Source organism: Bubalus kerabau, chromosome 10 (assembly GCF_029407905.1).
Source record: "Bubalus kerabau isolate K-KA32 ecotype Philippines breed swamp buffalo chromosome 10, PCC_UOA_SB_1v2, whole genome shotgun sequence".
In the NCBI taxonomy this organism is placed as follows: domain Eukaryota; kingdom Metazoa; phylum Chordata; class Mammalia; order Artiodactyla; family Bovidae; genus Bubalus; species Bubalus kerabau.
The window spans coordinates 108,016,833-108,035,323 of NC_073633.1; the positions used below are offsets into that span (position 1 = coordinate 108,016,833).

The 18,491-nt window shown below is 39.1% G+C and overlaps 1 protein-coding gene and 1 pseudogene across 10 annotated transcripts in view; one reads left to right on the forward strand and one right to left on the reverse strand.

The window, feature by feature from the left end:
- The window catches only part of CTDSPL2 (CTD small phosphatase like 2), a 73,395-nt gene that overhangs the window by 32,114 nt on the left and 22,790 nt on the right, over window positions 1–18,491 (forward strand). For 9 of the 10 annotated variants that reach the window (XR_008699815.1, XM_055538934.1, XM_055538928.1 and 6 more), the window contains 3 exons: window positions 10,965–11,103; window positions 12,687–12,836; window positions 16,754–16,969. Coding sequence is in view for 9 of the 10 variants with exons in the window: in XM_055538934.1 (XP_055394909.1) it covers window positions 10,965–11,103; window positions 12,687–12,836; window positions 16,754–16,969 (505 nt within the window). In the remaining variant the exon portion in view is untranslated. The remainder of the gene's footprint in view (window positions 1–10,964; window positions 11,104–12,686; window positions 12,837–16,753; window positions 16,970–18,491) is intronic. The other variant, XM_055538935.1, reaches the window with a different exon arrangement.
- On the reverse strand, window positions 2,298–2,406 carry LOC129622195 (uncharacterized; annotated as a pseudogene).

Here is an 18,491-nt window from a genome sequence, read left to right on the forward strand (position 1 = left end):
GATCTTCCCGACCCAGGTATCGAACCCGGGTCTCCCGCACTGTAGGCAGACGCTTTAGTTTCCCATCTTGTAATTTATTCTGTATTTATCCCATTTGTTATTTTTTACTCTGTTTCATCTTGCCTTCTTCTTGATGAACTAGTTATCTTTAGAATTCTACTTTATCTCCATTGACTTTTTAACAATTAATTTTATGGGGTATAATGAAACACAGTAAGACACACTGATTTAAATTATATGTTTTCATGAATTTTAACAGAATTATACTATACACCCATGACCAAAAAGTAACCTTGGAGTATTGAGGACCATCTCAGCATCATCCTAGACAACCATTGATCTTCTGTTATTATAGATTGTATAAATCTTCTTTAAAGTTACCTATGCATATAACATGTCTTGCTTCCTTCATTCAACGTAAAGTTTTTGGATTCATTTGTGTTACTGCATGTATCTGTAATTTATCCCTTCTCTCTCCTGTGCCCCAAACAGTATTCTATTGTGTGAGTATACCACATATCACAGGACTTCCCAGGTGGTGCTAGTGGTAAAGAACCTTCCTGCTAATGCAGTAGACATGCTGCAAGTTCAGTCCCTGGGTCGGGAAGATCCCCTGGAGGAGGGCATGGCAACCCACTCCAGTGTTCTTGCCTGGAGAATCCCGTGGACAGAGGACCCTGGCAGGCTGCTGTCCATAGGATCGCAAAGCGACGGACACGACTGAAGTGACTTGGCACCACATACCGTGACTTGTTATCCACTTGAGATATTTCTGGGTTTTGGCTGTTGTGAACGAAGTTGCTGTGAATGTTTCTGTTTTGAATCCATGTGTGGACATTTGTTTAAGTTAAACCTGGGTGAATAACTAAGATTGATATTGTTGGATTATATGATAGATACATATAGTATAACATTATGGAGATATGATTCACATGGCCTAAAACTCACCCAATTAAGGTATAGATTCAGTAGGCTTTAATATATGCACAGAGTTATGCAGTCATTACCACAGTTAATTTTAAACCATTTATATCCTCCCCTAAAGAAACTCTGTACCCTTTGACTGCCACTTGTCAGCTCTCCCTTCCAGCTCAAATTTTCTCCCCATTTTTTGGGAGTGAATTTTTACATTTTGTCTTGTGAATTCATTAGTGGTCCCTCTTAAGCAAGTGGTTCTTAAACTTTTCAATCTTAGGATCCTTTACCATCTTATAAATTATTAGAAACCCTAAAGAACTTTTTGTTTATGGGGGTAATATCTATCTATATCTCATTAGATACTAACTGAGGAATTTTGAAAATATAAAAATTTTAATTCTAAACCCATTACATGTTGATGTTAGTACAGTTAATATTTTAACTATTTTCTAAAGAAAAAGGGAATTAGTGGGAAACAGGACAATATTTACAGTTTTATAAACCTCTTTTTCCTTTAATATTTTCTCTCTTTTAAGGTTTACTTCCGGCTATGCTGGCTCGTCATTGATGTGCAGGGGCCTCCTCTGGCTGCGACGTGCGGGGCCACCCTCTAGTTGTGTGTGGGCTCCTCACTGCGGGGCTTCCTCTGTTGAGGAGCACAGGCTCTAGGCTCAGGGGCTTCCTCTTTTGAGCACAGGCTCCAGGCTCAGGCGCGAGGGCTTCAGTAGTCGCACTTTGTGGGCTTTAGGGCTCGGGCTCATCAGCTGTGGTGCTTTGCAACCAGGGATCGAACAGGTGTCCCTCACATTTCAAGGCAAGTTTCTTAAACCACTGGACCACCAAGGAAGCCCTATAGACCTCTTTAACGGTCGCTTCAAAGAACGTAGTTTGTGGTTATCATTGACACACAAAAAGAAAATTATACATGTATTTAGAAAACGGAAGAGTCTTTTAATATACTTTTTAGATAATTGCAGATTTTATACCAAAACTTGACAAGTGGTGTGATATCTTAAGTTCTTGTCCCAATATTGACTTTGAAAGAAAGCTCTACAGTGATCTTTTTATTGGTCTGTCTTGCACTTGGAATGAATCTTTTTACCTACATCTGATTTTGTAACATCATGTACTGTTTTTTTGGTTGGGAAAATAATGGTTTGCTTTATTATGTAAATCTTCCACATATGTATCCACATTGACATATTTCATTATTTATTTAATGTTTAGAAATCACATTTCTGAACAACCCCACTGATCTCAATAGAACAATATTGGGAAACTCTTGAGTCTTACAATGCATTGTCCAGGTTTCCTAAAATCCCAGTTTTTAGCTGAATGCTCAAATTTTATCGTCGGCAACAAAATGTATTAGTTTTTTCTTGAGTTGCTTTGTTCATTTTTCAGAAAATAAACTACTTCAAGTAAAGGTAGTTTTCTATCAGAAAAAGTGATCTACACTTGATCTTAGCCAAAAGGCCGAGAAGCGATCAAAAAAGTGATCTAATTTAGCTTACAACTCAACAGTCAGATGCTTTTCCTCAAGACAACTGTGGAAGCACAGTGTGCAGCAGAAGCGTTTGTGTGCTTCCCATCTTGTCATATAGAGTTTAACACATATTTAAGGGTTGAGATTTAATTAATTTTACAGCTTCATCAGGGACATTCTTAAGTATAGCTTTTTCCCCCCATGCAAGTGAATGGCTGTGAAAAATACAGTAACTTTGTGTGTCCACGTTTTGATTTGTGCTGAGGTGGCAGTAATCATAAACCTTTTTTTTTATTTTGCATCACAAAATAGTCATCACAGACATTGACACAAGTTATTCCAGGATAAACTGAGATGCAAAAAATTAATTCACTTGTGTTTGTTACCATGCATTCATGGTAAAGAAGATCTTTGATGATTAGTTGATATGAGTATCACATACGGAGAAGGCAGTGGCACCCCACTCCAGCACTCTTGCCTGGAAAATCCCATGGATTGAGGAGCCTGGTGTGCTGCAGTCCATGGGGTTGAGAAGGGTCGGACACGACTGAGCGACTTCCCTTTCACTTTTTTTTTTTTTTTTAATTTTTTTTCCCTTTCACTTTTAACTCTCACACATTGGAGAAGGAAATGGCAACCCACTCCAGTGTTCTTGCCTGGAGAATCCCAGGGATGGGGGAGCCTGGTGGGCTGCCGTCTGTGGGGTTGCACAGAGGCGGACACGACCGAAGCGACTTAGCAGCAGCAGCAGCAGACAAGTACAAGTCACATACCAGTGTTAGCTCATTTTCTGTGTTTACAGTTAAGTCTCCCAGTGATTTACTTTATCACTAGAAAGTGGAAACGTCTGTTTCTTTATTTCTTACTTGCCTGCTGGTCTGTCTGTCTATGTTTGACGGTGCTGCACGCAGGCTTTCTCTGGTTGTGGCAGGAGGGGCCAGTCTCTGTTGCCGTTCTTGGGCTTCTCATTGCGGCGGCTTCTCCTCTTGTAGAGCACAGGCTCTAGAGCTCAGTTGTTGTGGCAGAGGAGCTTAGTTGCTCCACGGCACATGGGATCTTCCCGGATCAGTATCGAACCAGTCTCCTGCATTGGCAGGTGGACTCTTAATCACTGGACCACCAGGAAAGTCTCTGCTTGTTTCTTTTACTGACTTAGTAGGTTTTCAGCACTACCTACTGTGTAAGAGTTTGTAAGTCTCTCATAAGTATATACCTTTTTTCAGCCAAAGCAATATAACAAACTTTGTTTCTGAGACACCTCATTGGGTTTTGCAATTTAAGTTTGAAAGGCTGTAACTATTTTGGCTTTTAAAGATTTCATCCTGTACATCTAAAATATTGTTTCTTTTTTAAAAACTGAATGATTGTTCTCAAACGACAGTGCAACTGAATTGGCACTATAATTCTATTTGAATATGTTCTGTTGCATAAGACAATTTTGAAGCCAAAGGGACACTAACTTTATCTTATTTTCATTTATAATTTACAGTTGTATTTAGTTCCCTTGGAGTACATTTCCTCCTTTCACGAGCTATAGAATTCTATGTCAGTTTCATCACTAGGAGTGGTGGATTGAAATCACAGATCACCCAGCTCCCTTTTTCAATCCAATAATCCATTCTTAATTATAAATTTTATTTAAAGAATTACTAAATTCTAAAATAACTTTAGAGTAGATTTTAAAGACCAAATTTAATAATATTGCAAAGCAATGAGAGTACCTTTATTGTGTTTCCATATATATATGTAGAGAGAGAGAGAGAAGCAGCTCTGAGACTTCAGAATACTTTATTGGATTATAATGAGGCTGCAGAGATTGTAGCAGGTATCAGTGTTGAAGACAGCTAGAAAGACCATATTAGAACTATTGAACACAAAGATCTTTTGAATTTACTCATGTTTGCCCTTAGTGGTATCCATTCCTTATTGCAGATTTAGAATCCCATCTGGTATTATTTCTTTTATGCCTAGATAACTTCATTTGTTATTTCTTACCAGCTAAAAATGAATTCTGTCAGCTTTTCTCAGAATGTCTTTAAAGTGAACATTTTAAAATTTATATATCTCTTACCAGTTTTTACTGTTGTGTATATATTCTGAGCCTGTAGCCATTACACGGGATCTCTGACCCTCGTTCATCTTGCACAGGTCCTGTGTGCGTTCATCGTGTTTAATGCTTTCCCCAGTCCTCTGGTTGTTGTCTGTAGTCATTTTTTGGTAGATGCCACATGAAGCAGACACAGAAACAATATTCTGAGTTCTGTGCTTTAAAACTACTTTTACTGCATATGATATCCTTGTCTCACAGTTTCTCTTCTTGATTTTTAAAAGTGTTATTCCATTTTCTTCCAGCATTAAACGCACTGCTTTCAAAGTTTGATGACAGTCTAATTTTCTCTTCTTAAACGAACATTTTTCCTTGTTCTCCAAAGGATTTTTTTTCTTTAAATTGTGGTAAGTTTAGGGTCTGTCTTGTCGTTTTTCTGGGTTGAAGGCTGTGGTCCGATAGCGCACTCTCAGAGCCCCCTGGCAGCCCAGTGGTTAGGTTAGAACTCTGAGCTCTCCCTGTCGGAAGCCCTGGGTTCAGTCCCTGGTGGGGACTTTGAAGACTGTGAAGCTGAGTCGCACATACCAAAAAAAAAAACAAGGCCTGTGTACTCTTTGAGTATGTAATTTCAGATGTTTCATTTGAGGAAAACTTCACGATGCTCATTCTTCTGCCTTGTTCTTGGCTCTGGCTTCCTGCTCAGGGACCACTTACTGTTTTCTGTCTGTCGGATCTTCCTCAGTATTTGTTACATTTTGATGTCTTAAACTCCCCTCCCCTCAATTTTACCTTCTAATTCTCATAAAGGCACATAGTCTATCCTATTGACTAACTTTTATGTCTATCCTAGTCTTTATTTCTAAAATATTTTTCTCTTTTATTTCTATTTTGTTCTGTCTTTTCATTCGTGAATTGTTTCTAACTCTGATGTATGTGTCATATCACTTTGTTAATGTTGTTTGTCTTTTTTGAAATAAAGGTCTAATTTTAATCTGCTCTCAATGCATTTTTGGGGAGTTTGCACCACAGGGCTCTTAGTTTCTTTCTTGCCCAGGGATCAGCCCCCCCCTCACAGTGGAAACGTGCAATCTTAACCACTGGACAGCCAGGGAACGCGCTCTCACGCATATTTTTCTGAGATGCTTTCTTTTACTTCTCCTGTGTTTTATTATGGGCTTCCCAGGTACCTCAGTGGTAAAGAATCTGCCTGCAAATGCAGGAGACACAGGTTGGATCCCTGGGTTGCGAACGTCCCTGGAGAAGGAAATGGCAACTCACTCCAATATTCTTGCCTGGGAAATCCCGTGGACAGAGGAGTCTGGCAGCTACAGTCCACGGAGTTGCAAAAGAGAAGGACAGACTTAGCTACTAAGCAACATTTTATTACAATGATTTTGTGTGGAATTTCAGATCTATGCTTTCTTTTCTCTCATTCTTACATGAGTTTTTCTAAATTTTTAGAAGATTGTATGGTTCAGGGTATCTTTTCTAATCAATTTTGTTGTTTTTGAATAGTGTTAAAAATACAGTGATTGCATTTCGAGTTTTGCTGTATGTTTATCCCTGTTTATTTTTGTTTAGTTGATAAGTTGTGTCTGACTCTTTTGCAACCCCATGGACTGTAGCCTGCCAGGCTCCTCTGTCCATGGAATTCTCCAGGCAAGAATACTGGAGTGGGTTGCCATTTCCTTTTCCAGGGGATCTTCCTGATCCAGGGATTGAACCTGAGTCTCTTGCTTGGCAGGTGGATTCTTTACCACTGAGCCACCTAGGAAGCCTTCTTTATCCCTATTCATTGTTTATCTGGAACTTTTCTTTGCTTTTCTGTTGTGCCTTTTTCTGCAATGAAATTTCGATTCCATTCCTAGCAGTTTCCCTTCATATGCAGCTCTGTTCTGAAGAGAGCTATAGTTGGTCAGTGTCAAGAGTTCCTAGGAGCTATACTGCTCCCATTTCAGTTGTGGATCCCTTTGCTATTGGATTGAGCAGCAGCATCCTCTGCCCCGTTTCATCTGCTGTCGTCAGACTGGCCTGCCGTGCTCTCCACTGAATACCTACCCTGTTAGCAGTTTGGGGTGGCTTCTCCTGGCCTCAGATGGGTCCCGTTCTGTGTTGCATTGCTTTGCTTTCTCCAGCACTGATAAAGATGATTCCTTCAGTATTACAGCTGTTGGTTTGTCCTCATCTGCTTGGAGTTTGGGGGAGAAACCTTGTTTCCTGGTTTTGTTATAAATGTGCTGTTGGGTTTTTGTTGCTTCTTTAGTTCTCTGTATTTCCTTTGGGATTCAGAGATTTAAGAATGCTGCCTTCCCAAGCTTTCCCCTTAAAAGCATGTCTTAGAGGCAGCTTTGAAAAATGCAGATTCCAAAGAAGACATTGTAGGGTTATTAAAATTTTTTTAAATAACCTGTACAGTAATGTAGAAATGTTATTTTTCCTAGTTCCTCTTCTAAAATGCATCCTATATCCAAAAATGCCCCCAAATTATATACATGAGTGTTTAAGAAAGATGAGGATTTGGTGACAGATTTCAGAATTGGAGCTTCATCAGACGTTTAAATGCTTTATTCTGAAGAATAGAATATTATTGTCAGTGACTGCAGAAGTTTAACCCTGATCTTAATAGTTTTCTATTTCTCTTTAGAGATGTAAACTGAAGTATTTGAATGTATTCTCAACTGACCACAGTATAGCTGTTTCTGCTGTGTGTGTGGTACCTCCACACTAACAGTTAGCTTATGTGCTGTTGTTTAGTCACTCAGTCGTGTCCGGCTCTTTTGCAACCCCATGGACTGTAGCCCACCAGGCTCCTCTGTCCGTGGGATTTCCCAGGCAAGAATCCTGGTGTGAGTTGCCATTTCCTTCTCCAGGGGATCTTCCTGACCCAGGGATCGAACTCTCATCTCCTTCGTTGCAGGTGGATTCTTTACCACTGAGCTGCCGGGGATGCTTGTTAGCTCTTATACGTTAATGTTGATATATATTGTTAAATAGGGAGATAGTTTCAATATAACATGAGTGGGTTTTGGTGTATGTATGATTTTTTCTAAACTGGACAAGGGAATCCTGTATAATGGTGGTGGAATTTTATCCTACACCCAGTTTTTAATTAAAACTAGTGCCCTGTATCAGGGGCTCCTCCTGGAGACGCAGCCCGGTCTGTCATGGACTCCTCTCCTCATCTGGCGGTTTGCATTTCCTTTCGTGTCCGTGTTTGCAGTCTTCCTGCCTTAAAGCTCCACTTTCGGCTCCCATAAACCTTTCTTTTTACTTCTGTTTTAAATCCCTTTTATTAAACTCTGAGGTAGCATTGTAGCTGCTCATAGCTGCTTACCTGGGGCGTCCAGGTCATTTCTGGAAGTCCCCATCATTGGTTTTCTTAGTGCTGTGTTTACAGATTTTCAGGGGCTTTGGCTGATCTGCCTCCCATGTACCCTTCTCTACCCTCATGGACCCATTTTTCCCCATAAACCTTGTTATTTTTAGGGTTGCAGAGTGAAAATTTTCCAGGAATGCATGTATGTATTTACATTATAGCAGATGTACTAAGAGACTTCTTCAAGAAAATGCTGGAGCTTAGAGTAGTAAGTGTAATAAGGCTTTGCAGCATTATTTCTTTCTTGAGGACTTGATGATAAGAGCCCCTCTGTAATGAAGATCCAGTGTTTCGGATTTGAGGCTTCCTGGTCGTCATTTTTAAGTGCAGGGGAATAGTAAACAGTGGAGGAATTACATTGTGGAACACTGGCACATTACTTTGTGCTAAGGAGATTGTCTTGGTGAACTTACCTAAAATTAGAGAAACTGGTGAGAAAAGTAAAATTCTGTATTGAGTGATATTAGCAGTATTATCTTTTTTCATTTTGATCCAGATAGGGAATTGTGGAATTGTAATTTTGGCTATTTGCAATACCAAAGTTTGTTTCAGAGACAGTAAAATAATATTCAACTTTTAGAAAATGCACAATAGTATATTATTATTTGCTGTGGAAAAATCTAATCCTTAACAGAAGATTTCAGGTACTTTCATTGAAACAGCAAGAAATTAGAGGCCAGTATTGCAGTAATGTAAGAAAATTGCTCATGTAGGAGATGACTGGAAGAATTGTACTAATGACCAAAAAATGGAGGTACAGATGGAAAAAATGCAGGTTATTGCATGGAGTATACTATTTCAGTCAGTAATACAGATCTTCCTTAATTTATGGTAGGGTCATGTCCTGATAAACCCATTGTAAATTGAAAATGTAAGCTGAAAATGCACTTAATGCACTTACCCTGCCTGACATCCGGAGAAGGCGATGGCACCCACTCCAGTGCTCTTGCCTGGAAAATCCATGGACGGAGGAGCCTGGTGGGCTGCAGTCCATGGGGTCGCTAAGAGTCGGACACGACTGAGTGACTTCACTTGCACTTTTCACTTTCCTGCATCGGAGAAGGAAATGGCAACCCACTCCAGTGTTCTTGCCTGAAGAATCCCAGGGACGGGGGAGCCTGGTGGGCTGCCGTCTATAGGGTCGCACAGAGTCGGACACGACTGAAGCGACTTAGCAGCAGCTGCCTGACATCATAGCTTATCCTAGCCTACCTTTAACATGCTTGTAACACTTTTTAAGTGTTGAATATCTTATTTAACTTATTGAATACTGTACTGAAAGTGAAAATGGCTGTATGGATACAGAATGTTGTGAGTGATCGTGATCAAGTGGCTGGCTGTAGCCCAGCATCACGTGAGAGCGGAGTGCCTGCATGTTGCTGGCCAGGGGAAAAAACAGACTCCAAAACAGACTCCGGGGGAAAAAACAGACTCCAAAGCACCGTTGCTTTCACATTCTGACTTGTAAAAGTCAGAAAATCTTTAAGTCAAACTATCATAACTCTGTGGAGAAGACTCTTGAGAGTCCCTTGGATTGCAAGGAGAGCCAACCAGTCCATTCTGAAGGAGATCAGCCCTGGGATTTCTTTGGAAGGAATGATGCTAAAGCTGAAACTCCAGTACTTTGGCCACCTCATGCGAAGAGTTGACTCATTGGAAAAGACTCTGATGCTGGGAGGGATTGGGGGTAGGAGGAGAAGGGGACGACAGAGGATGAGATGGCTGGATGGCATCACTGACTCGATGGACGTGAGTCTGAGTGAACTCCGGGAGTTGGTGATGGACAGGGAGGCCTGGCGTGCTGTGATTCATGGGGTCGCAAAGAGTTGGACACGACTGAGCGACTGATCTGATCTGATCGTAACTCTGTATTGCAAAATAGTGTAAACTGGTAATGTGGATTTGCCCCCCACATAAGGAAACTAATAGAGAACTTTGTTAAAGAATAGACTTCTTAGTGTTGATTGGGACCTTTTGAAGGTTGAGGTTGGCATTAGATGGTTAGCAGTGGACAAGCCCTGTTATTTTTATGTCATTTTTGGTTATACGTAATATGCCAGCAGATTCCAGTGGGGTTCACTCGAGGAAATGACCCCTGTTCTTTTGAGTAATTGTGAGGTGTTTGTGTAGTATAATGACATTAATGAATACTTTCATGACTCTTGTCAGATTTTTTTCTGTTTTCTTCTGTTGTTAGGTATTTCTGTTTGTTTCTCCTTGATACGAAAAAAAGAGAATAAAGCATTTTACAACATATTTTATCTTCTTAAAAATCTGAGAGAAGTGACATATATTAGTTTCAGGCATATAGCCTGACTCAGTATTTTTATATATTGCAAAATGATCACCACAATAAGTCGAATTAATATCTGTCACCATTCTTGGTTACAGAATTTTTCTTGTGATCAAAACTTTTAAGCTTTACTCCTTTTTTTAAATTTATTTTATTTTCTGACTCTAAGTCGTGTGTGTAACGCAGCTCTCCGTGCGCAGTGCGGAATGCACGTGCAGTCACCACGCTGTGCTGTGCGCCCTGCTCGCAGCGTGTTATGGCCCTTTGCACCCTTTGATGATACTCGTCATCCACTCCTTCATCCCCATCCCCCTGTCTCTGGCAACCACCAGTCTGCCCTCTGTGAGCTTGGTGTTTTTTATTTGTTTTGGTTTTTAATTCCACATGTAAGTGAGATCATATGGTATATGTCTTTCTCTGTCTGACTTTTTTTACTTCATGAAATGCCTGTTAGGTTCATCCATGTTGTCACTAGTGACAGGAGTTCATTTTTTTATGGCTGAATAATATTCCATTGTTTGTGTACATGCATCTATATTCACTGCATTATTTATAATAGCCAAGATATGGACACAACCTAAGTGTCCATCAGTTGATAACAGATAACATTGGCTGTTGTAAATAATGTAGTGAACATATTTTATCGTTTTAAAAGAGTGTGACGTGTAGAGAATTCCCTGGTGGCCCAGTGGTTAGGACTTGGCGCTTGCATCACTGTGGCCTAGGTTCAGTCCCTGATTGGGGAACTAAGACCCAGTAAGCTGCGTAGAGTGGCCCAAAAAAATGTAACTTATCCAGCAGAATGACTCTGTTCAATGCATGTTTTTTCCTCTTATATCTTAAGGAAGAGAGAGAAAATCCTTCAAAACGGAGTAGAATTGAACGTGATATAGATAATAATTTGATCACATCAACACCAAGAGCAGGAGAAAAGCCTAACAAACAGATATCTCGAGTAAGACGGAAAAGTCAAGTAAATGGAGGTTTGTTAATGTTTACCTGTTGCTTTTAAGCAGAGATCACTGATATGTTTTTTCTCTGTTTTAAAAAAATCTACTTTGAGCAATTTCTGCCTTTTTATAATCTTTGTATTAAGTATGAATAGCATGAAGTAAATAGAAATTTACCTTCCTAATATACATCTACTTTGATGAGTTAAAGTGACAGTTAAAGGCAGAGCAACTAGCTTTATACTGTTTGGCAGGAAAATATATATGAAATTTCTTAAAGCAGTAATAATTTTTATTATGAATAATTATGAATAATATATGTTATATATAATATGTTATGAATGATATAATAAATTTTTTGAAATGTGTATAAAGAATTTGTTTCTGGATTATGACATTTCAAAGCTCAGAGGCGGCTTGGAGCTCTCAGGTCAGTGTTTCTCAAGCAGGGGTGTCTCTGTCCGCCAGTGGGCATTTTTCAGTGTCTGGAGGCCTTTGGGTTTGCCCCAGCCTGTGGAGAGGTTGCTTCTTGCATCTAGCAGGAAGGTCGGGGCACTGCTAAACGCCACGCAGCGCACAGGACATCCCGTAACACAGAGCTACCCAGCCCGGAGCCAGTAGTGTTGATAAGCCCTCTTCTAGGTCAGTACCTTTGAGGAGCTGACAAGCTCCTCAGCATCAAAAAGGAGTGGACCAAGATGGACAAGCAGAGAAAGCGTGAATAGCACTTTAGAGCATGGAGTGCTGCCTTTTAACCAATGCGATTTTAAACACAACAGTAGTAATAATTCCTCAGTCTCTTCCCTCTTTTTTTTATGATTTTTTTTTTCTCAACTTCTGTCCTCTTAATGCAGTGATGTATCTCTAGAATTGACCATCAGGGAGAAAAGGGATACACAAGTCAACAGTTCTCTAGCAAAGAAAGAAGAAAAGAAATGTGGTCAAGTTGTGGAGGGTTGAGGATGATTTATTTAAACATTTCCAACTTATGTTTTCCCAAAACCCATTCAGTTTTTTATTTATAAGAAACTTAGGGAAAAACTGGCTGCTCTTCCTGGCGCTCTTCCTGGCGCTCTGCAGTGGTGCTGCCGTGTCCGTAGGAGCGTGTCACGCTGCTGCATGTGTAGTCTCGTTCTGTGCATGTAGCTTCAGTGAAACTGGTTGCCTCTATGTTTTAGCTGTTATTTGTTAGACATAGAGGGTAAATTTTGTGAAGTAGGCAGCATCCCAAAATGCAAATAAGCCAAGGCAGAATCTTACATTTATGTTTTTTGTATTGTAACTTGCTTGCTTTACTTACAAAGAGTTTATTTCATTTTCTTTTAAACAATGTTGAATTTAAGACTTCCAGACTATATAATTCCAGATATAAATCTGCTTTGTAAAAACTCAGTAAATTTAACATTTACAAAGCATTATAAATAAACTTACTGTAAAGATCATTTGATTTGCAAGTGATTTACCTCAAGATTTCTTTAAACAATAAGGTTTTAAAAATTAATGTTAATCAATTTTCATTATTTTGAGGGAAAAAGTTTCTTAATGAATGGTTTAGAACACGTTTGTGAAAGTTATGTTTTCTAGATTGCAACTTTTTTCTTTTGTTTCTTTCTTAGAAGCTGGTAGTTATGAAATGACAAATCAACATGTAAAACAAAATGGAAAATTGGAAGATAACCCTTCCTCTGGCAGTCCTCCAAGGACTACATTGTTGGGGACCATATTTTCTCCTGTCTTCAACTTTTTTTCACCAGCAAATAAAAATGGTAAATATAAATCATTAACCATAATTTGGGCTTAAAAATTGTTTTCCTGGTTTTTTAAAAGGTCTATTTTTTTTTTTTTTTGGCATACTTTTGTTAGCATCTTATGTTTGTTTTCAGCTTCATTAAATATACACAGTTTCTAAAATGTACTTTATTTTTTGTAGTGACTGAAATAAATGTAGGTTATGTTTAATTTTGTGTAACTTAATGAGCTCTGCTTTAACTAGCTGAAAAGCTAGATGATAAACTTAGGGCTGAATGGAAAGTATTATTTTTTATGTGTTAGAATGACTTCTGCATCTTAGAGAGTGTGTACAGGAGAGAACTGAGAAGCATTTTCTGTATTCTAGAGATCAGTAAAGTAGAATTTGTTGAATAAGTGGGTTGAGACCAGGTTATTTTTTGTAATACAATTTATTTTTATTATCATTTGCTTGGTTTTTTTCCCACCTCTAAGAATCCTCAGTTTAGACAAACAGTAAAACTACCCTAATTCAAATGAATTTAAGATTTCCATTGTATAATGCCTTGGCAAAAAAATGGCCTTCTCAACGTATTTTTCAAATATTTTCTGATGTCCTATCTTTTCTGGTATTAGTATCTAATTTCATACATGAAATTATTTGAGGGTAAGAGGTAGTGTCTTTATTTTTGCATCTGCCGTGTTGTTTGATGTATTATTCGGCTCATGGGAAATAGCCATTAAATACTTGTTGCCTGATTATTTAAATTCTCATTTGAATTATGTTTCTGGATGATAAAGCAGTTTTTAAAAGGCACAAGGTACACTATAAAATCAAGATACTGTACGGGCAGAAAAATGTATTAGCACGTTAAAGGACTGTGAAGTCTTAGACTAGAAACAAAACAAAAAAACTACATTTAGGGACTTCCCTGGCAGTCCAGTGGTATGATTCCATGCTTCTGAAGCAGAGGACATGGGTTTGATCTCTGGTTGGGAAACTAAAATTCCGCATACCTCACGGTGCAGCCAAAAGATAAAAACCACCCCCCAAAAAACCCTACCTTTAACTTTAACCCAATATACCTAGACATTTCTTTTTAAAATTTATTTATAATTGTATTGTTGCCTATCCCAGGCTGGGTCTAGTGCCTGAGAAATCTGTCAGATTGATTCAAGAGGGATTTCTATGGTGAATGACAGTGGAAAGACAAGGAAGCAAGGACAGAGGCTGCTGGCGTGAGAGTGGTTTAAATGATGCAGCGTGAAGGCTAACTAGGTGAGGCGGGTGGGGAGGAAGCCACTGAGAGGTGCTTTTGGATAAAGAGACTGGTTTTTATCAGACATGAAGATCACATGTAATAGAAATACATGAGAGAGACACTAATTAGAAGATTAGGAGGTTGTTGTAGGAGATTAATTATTTGAATTTTAGGTTTCAGAGGGGAATGGTTTCTCAATGATAGTGTCCAGGCTGTGGCCATGGTAATAACTACTAAAGAGCCTAACAAGGGTCGATAGAGCCGAAGAGGGCAAGACCTTTGAGGCTGGTTATTGGATGAGTCACTGACATCTCCTGTAATAACAACTCTATAGGTATTTAATAGAGCAGTAGCCAGGTGTTAAATTGCCCTGTGATTAAGAGGATGCTGGCAGTAGGTGGTAGGTGACAGCACGGGGGATAAGAGAAGAATTGGGTAGTCAGGTGGCATCAGTCGCAGGGGAGCAAACATTTTTACACATTAGGGAAACCCAGTGATCTGGCAGCAGCAGTGGAGGTAAATGAGTTCTGATTGAGGAACAAGTGTGAGACAGTAAACAGCTTTCAGGGAAGGGTAATAGGAAGAGAGACATTTTTTTTGAAAGAGGTTAAAATTAAGGCAGTGGAGGGAGAAAGAATATTCTGTGAGAAAGTTGAGAGTTACTGGAGGTTGATTTTGTTGTTGAAAATGATATTTGGAGGATTCCAGAAAGAAATGGAGAGGTGGGGGGGGGTCACTCCATAGTGGGAGAAAGATTGGGCAGCAGGTTCATCTCAGTGATGGATGAATGTAACGAGGAAATTGACTTCTTTGTTAACGAGGTGGAATCTTGTTGAGAAATTGTTCCTGTACCTTGGAATAAAAAGGTTCTTATGGTTACGGAAACAGTTGACTCATTTTTAGAGAACTATCTCTAGTTTAAAAAAATCAGAAGCTGTTTGAGGATAGTGGAAAAGTGTGTATGTGTGTATTGCCCAACATGTAGTAGGCCCTTAATAAACAACACTTACTTTAATGAAAAGAAGTTCTGTGGTCAGCAGTACTGTATTACACTTGACCCTGGAACAACATGGGTTTGAACTGGATAGGTCCACTTATACAGGGATTGTTTCAGTATAAGACTACAGGAGTACACAGTCTGGTTGGTTGAACCTGAGGGTCAGGAACTGGACGCACAGGGCTCACTGTAAGGTTCTTCTCAGCTTCTGACTGCATGGGGTTCAGTGCCTCCAGCCCCTGTGTTGTTCAGAAGTCAACAGTATATATTGATACTTCGAAGTTGCTAAGAGACTAGACTGTGAATGTTCTTACCACAAAAAAGAAATAATTATGTGGCAGGATAGAGGTTTTAGCTAATGCTCAGTTGGTAATCATATTTCATTATATAAGTATTAAATCAGTTTAATTATATCAATAAAAAATATTTTAAAGTTCTGAATTGACTCATTTAACTATAAATGGGTATTTCTAAGCTATTTGAAATAGCTTAAGCTACTCTTAAGAAAAACTGTTCACAAATACCACTCTAGCTTATAATAGTCTTCATTCCTTATTGCTTGAAATGTCTAGTGAAGACTCCCTGAATGATGGTGTCCTTGGCTTTGTTTCTGTTCCAGTTAGTTTTTCTAAATATTGATGAATTTTTATTTTTATTAAATATGTCTGACATATAACATTGTGAAAATTTAAAGTTGTACAATGTGTTGATCTTATAATTTATATATTGTCCTGTGATCATCAGCTGATTACACAATCAGCTAGCTTAAAACTCAACATTCAGAAAACTAAGATCATGGCATCCGGTCCCATCACTTCATGGCAAGTAGATGGGGAAACAATGGAAACAGTGAGAGACTTTATTTTGGGGGGCTCCCAAATCACTGCAGATGGTGACTGTAGCCATAAAATTAAAAGACGCTTGCTCCTTGGAAGAAAAGCTATGACTAACCTTAGACAGCATATTAAAAGGCAGAGATATTACTTTGCTGATAAAGATCCATCTAGTCAAGGCTATGGTTTTTCCAGTAGTCATGTATGGATGTGAGAGTTGGACCATAAAGCTGAGCGCCGAAGAATTGATGCTTTTGAACTGTGGTGTTGGAGAAGACTCTTGAGAGTCCCTTGGACTGCAAGAAGATCCAACCAGTCCATCCTAAAGGAGACCAGTCCTGGGTGTTCATTGGAAGGACTGATGTTGAAGCTGAAACTCCAGTACTTCGGCCACCTGATGTGAAGAGTTGACTCATTGGGAAAGACCCTGATGCCGAGAAAGATTGAGGGCAGGAGGAGAAGGGGACGACAGAGGATGAGATGGTTGGATGGCATCACCGACTCGATGGACATGAGTTTGGGTAAACTCCGGGAGCTGGTGATGGACAGGGAGGCCTGGCGTGCTGCGGTTCATGGGGTCACAAAGAGTTGGACACGACTGAGCAACTGAACTGAACTATGATCATCATAGTGATGATTAGCATGTGCTATTATGTTATATAATTATTTTTTTTAGTGGTTGGATTAATTGACTTCTAATCTCTTAGCAGGTTTGATGATTTCAGTAGTGTTGTCTATATTCACTATACTGTGCATTATGTCTCTAAAGCTTATTTATTACTCATTTTAAATTTGTCTCTGTCTTTCCTCTCCCACTACGAGCTGTTAAGTAATGATTGATGTACACTGAATCATAATTTCAGGAACATCAGGATCCGATTCCCCAGGACAGGCTGTGGAAGCTGAGGAGATAGTGAAGCAGCTTGATATGGAGCCGGTGGGCGAGATCGCTACCAGCACTGCTGCGTCAGCTAATGGGGCAGCCTACTCAGATCAAGCGGTTCAGGGGAGGCCATCAGTAAACAATGGTTTAGAAGAAGCAGAGGAAGCAGTTAATCGTGATATACCACCCCTTACAGGTGAAAAATATTTTTTTTCTTATACATTTTCATAAATAGTTTGTAAAAATGCAGTACTTCATATTTTTTCTTAAATAGGCAGATTAAATGCATAAATTTTTCTTCCTTGAAATTAATAAAATTAAAATTGGAAATAAAGTGTTTCCTCCCAAATCATTTTGAAATTGAATTTTTTAAAGGTTATTTTACCATTTTAATCACTTACAGTTTAATTATTTGTACCAATCTAAATCTAACGCAGCTAACAAAATAATATGCTTACGTTTATGAACATATTTATTATAAGTGCATGAGTTTTACTTAAGATCTGAAGTCCCTGTGTAGAGGTAATCTCATACCTTCAGATTTGTTTCATATATGGATAACATCCCCAAAGAAGAAACTTCTGTTCTCGGGTCTCTCTGTATACAGACTTTGCAGCCCAGTCTGGATCCTTTGAAAGGCCTACCATAACTGGTAGGTCCCTGAGCCAGTTGGAAATATAGAACCATGTGGGGTCAGCATTTATTACCTAACTTAAGAGTAATACTGAACTTAACAAGCAAATCAGCATGAATTATGCACATAATTTATTCCTGGGTGGATAAGACTTGTAAATGAACTTAATGTTGACCCGTCATTTAATGCTGATTGCTTTCCCCCGTGTTACAGGCTTGTGAATGATAAGATACGGACTGAAGCCAAGGCTCTTGACTTTTTGTTTGACATTTTTCTGTTTTTGTGGTTCTTTATTAACCTTTGTACCTATTTTTTCTGACAACTATGGCGACAGAGAAGGGATTTCTAAAACTTCAGTTTCTAGCGGGGAATAGTAAGATTTACTCCATTTCCCATTCATTATTTGTTCCTCTAACACTTGTATAATTGAACACCTGCTTTTTGTGATGGACACTGTTTATAAAGATGAATAAGATATGCTCATTGACCCTGAAGAGTATATGATTTAATAGATGAGCCAGGTATACACAAAAATTACTATACAGTGTGATGAGTGCTGTTACAAGTAAATGAGCGAAATGTGGAGGTGGCACATTGCAGTTCCTTTGGGAGGATCAGGAGAGGAAAACAAGTGAAAGTCCTGCTGACCTTAAAAGATGAGCATGAGTGACAAAAGTGTGGCTTTCCCTCAGCTTCAGGAAGGTCGCCAAAGAGAACAAGAAGGAAGGAGGCTGGCTGCACCATTTACGTAGCTGTGTGACTTTAGATAACCTGAGCTCTCTGAGGTGGTTTTATTAGCTTTAAAATGGCAATAATAATTTAGAGCTTTGGAGACTGAGGTGAAATGTGAAAAATGCTTTAGCATGAGGTGTTCGAATACTATGAATACTTCCTCTCCCCCTTTTTCTGCGGGTAATAAGAACTTGAAGCAGTAAAGTGGTAGAAGATGTGTTTTCCTTTTCGTCCCTTTGTGCTTATGAACCATTAACTGGCATAAAGTTGTTGGAGATGAACAAAATTCTGCCTTACATCTGTTGTCATTTATTGAGCATACACACTGTATTGACTCTGAGAAGGTATTAAT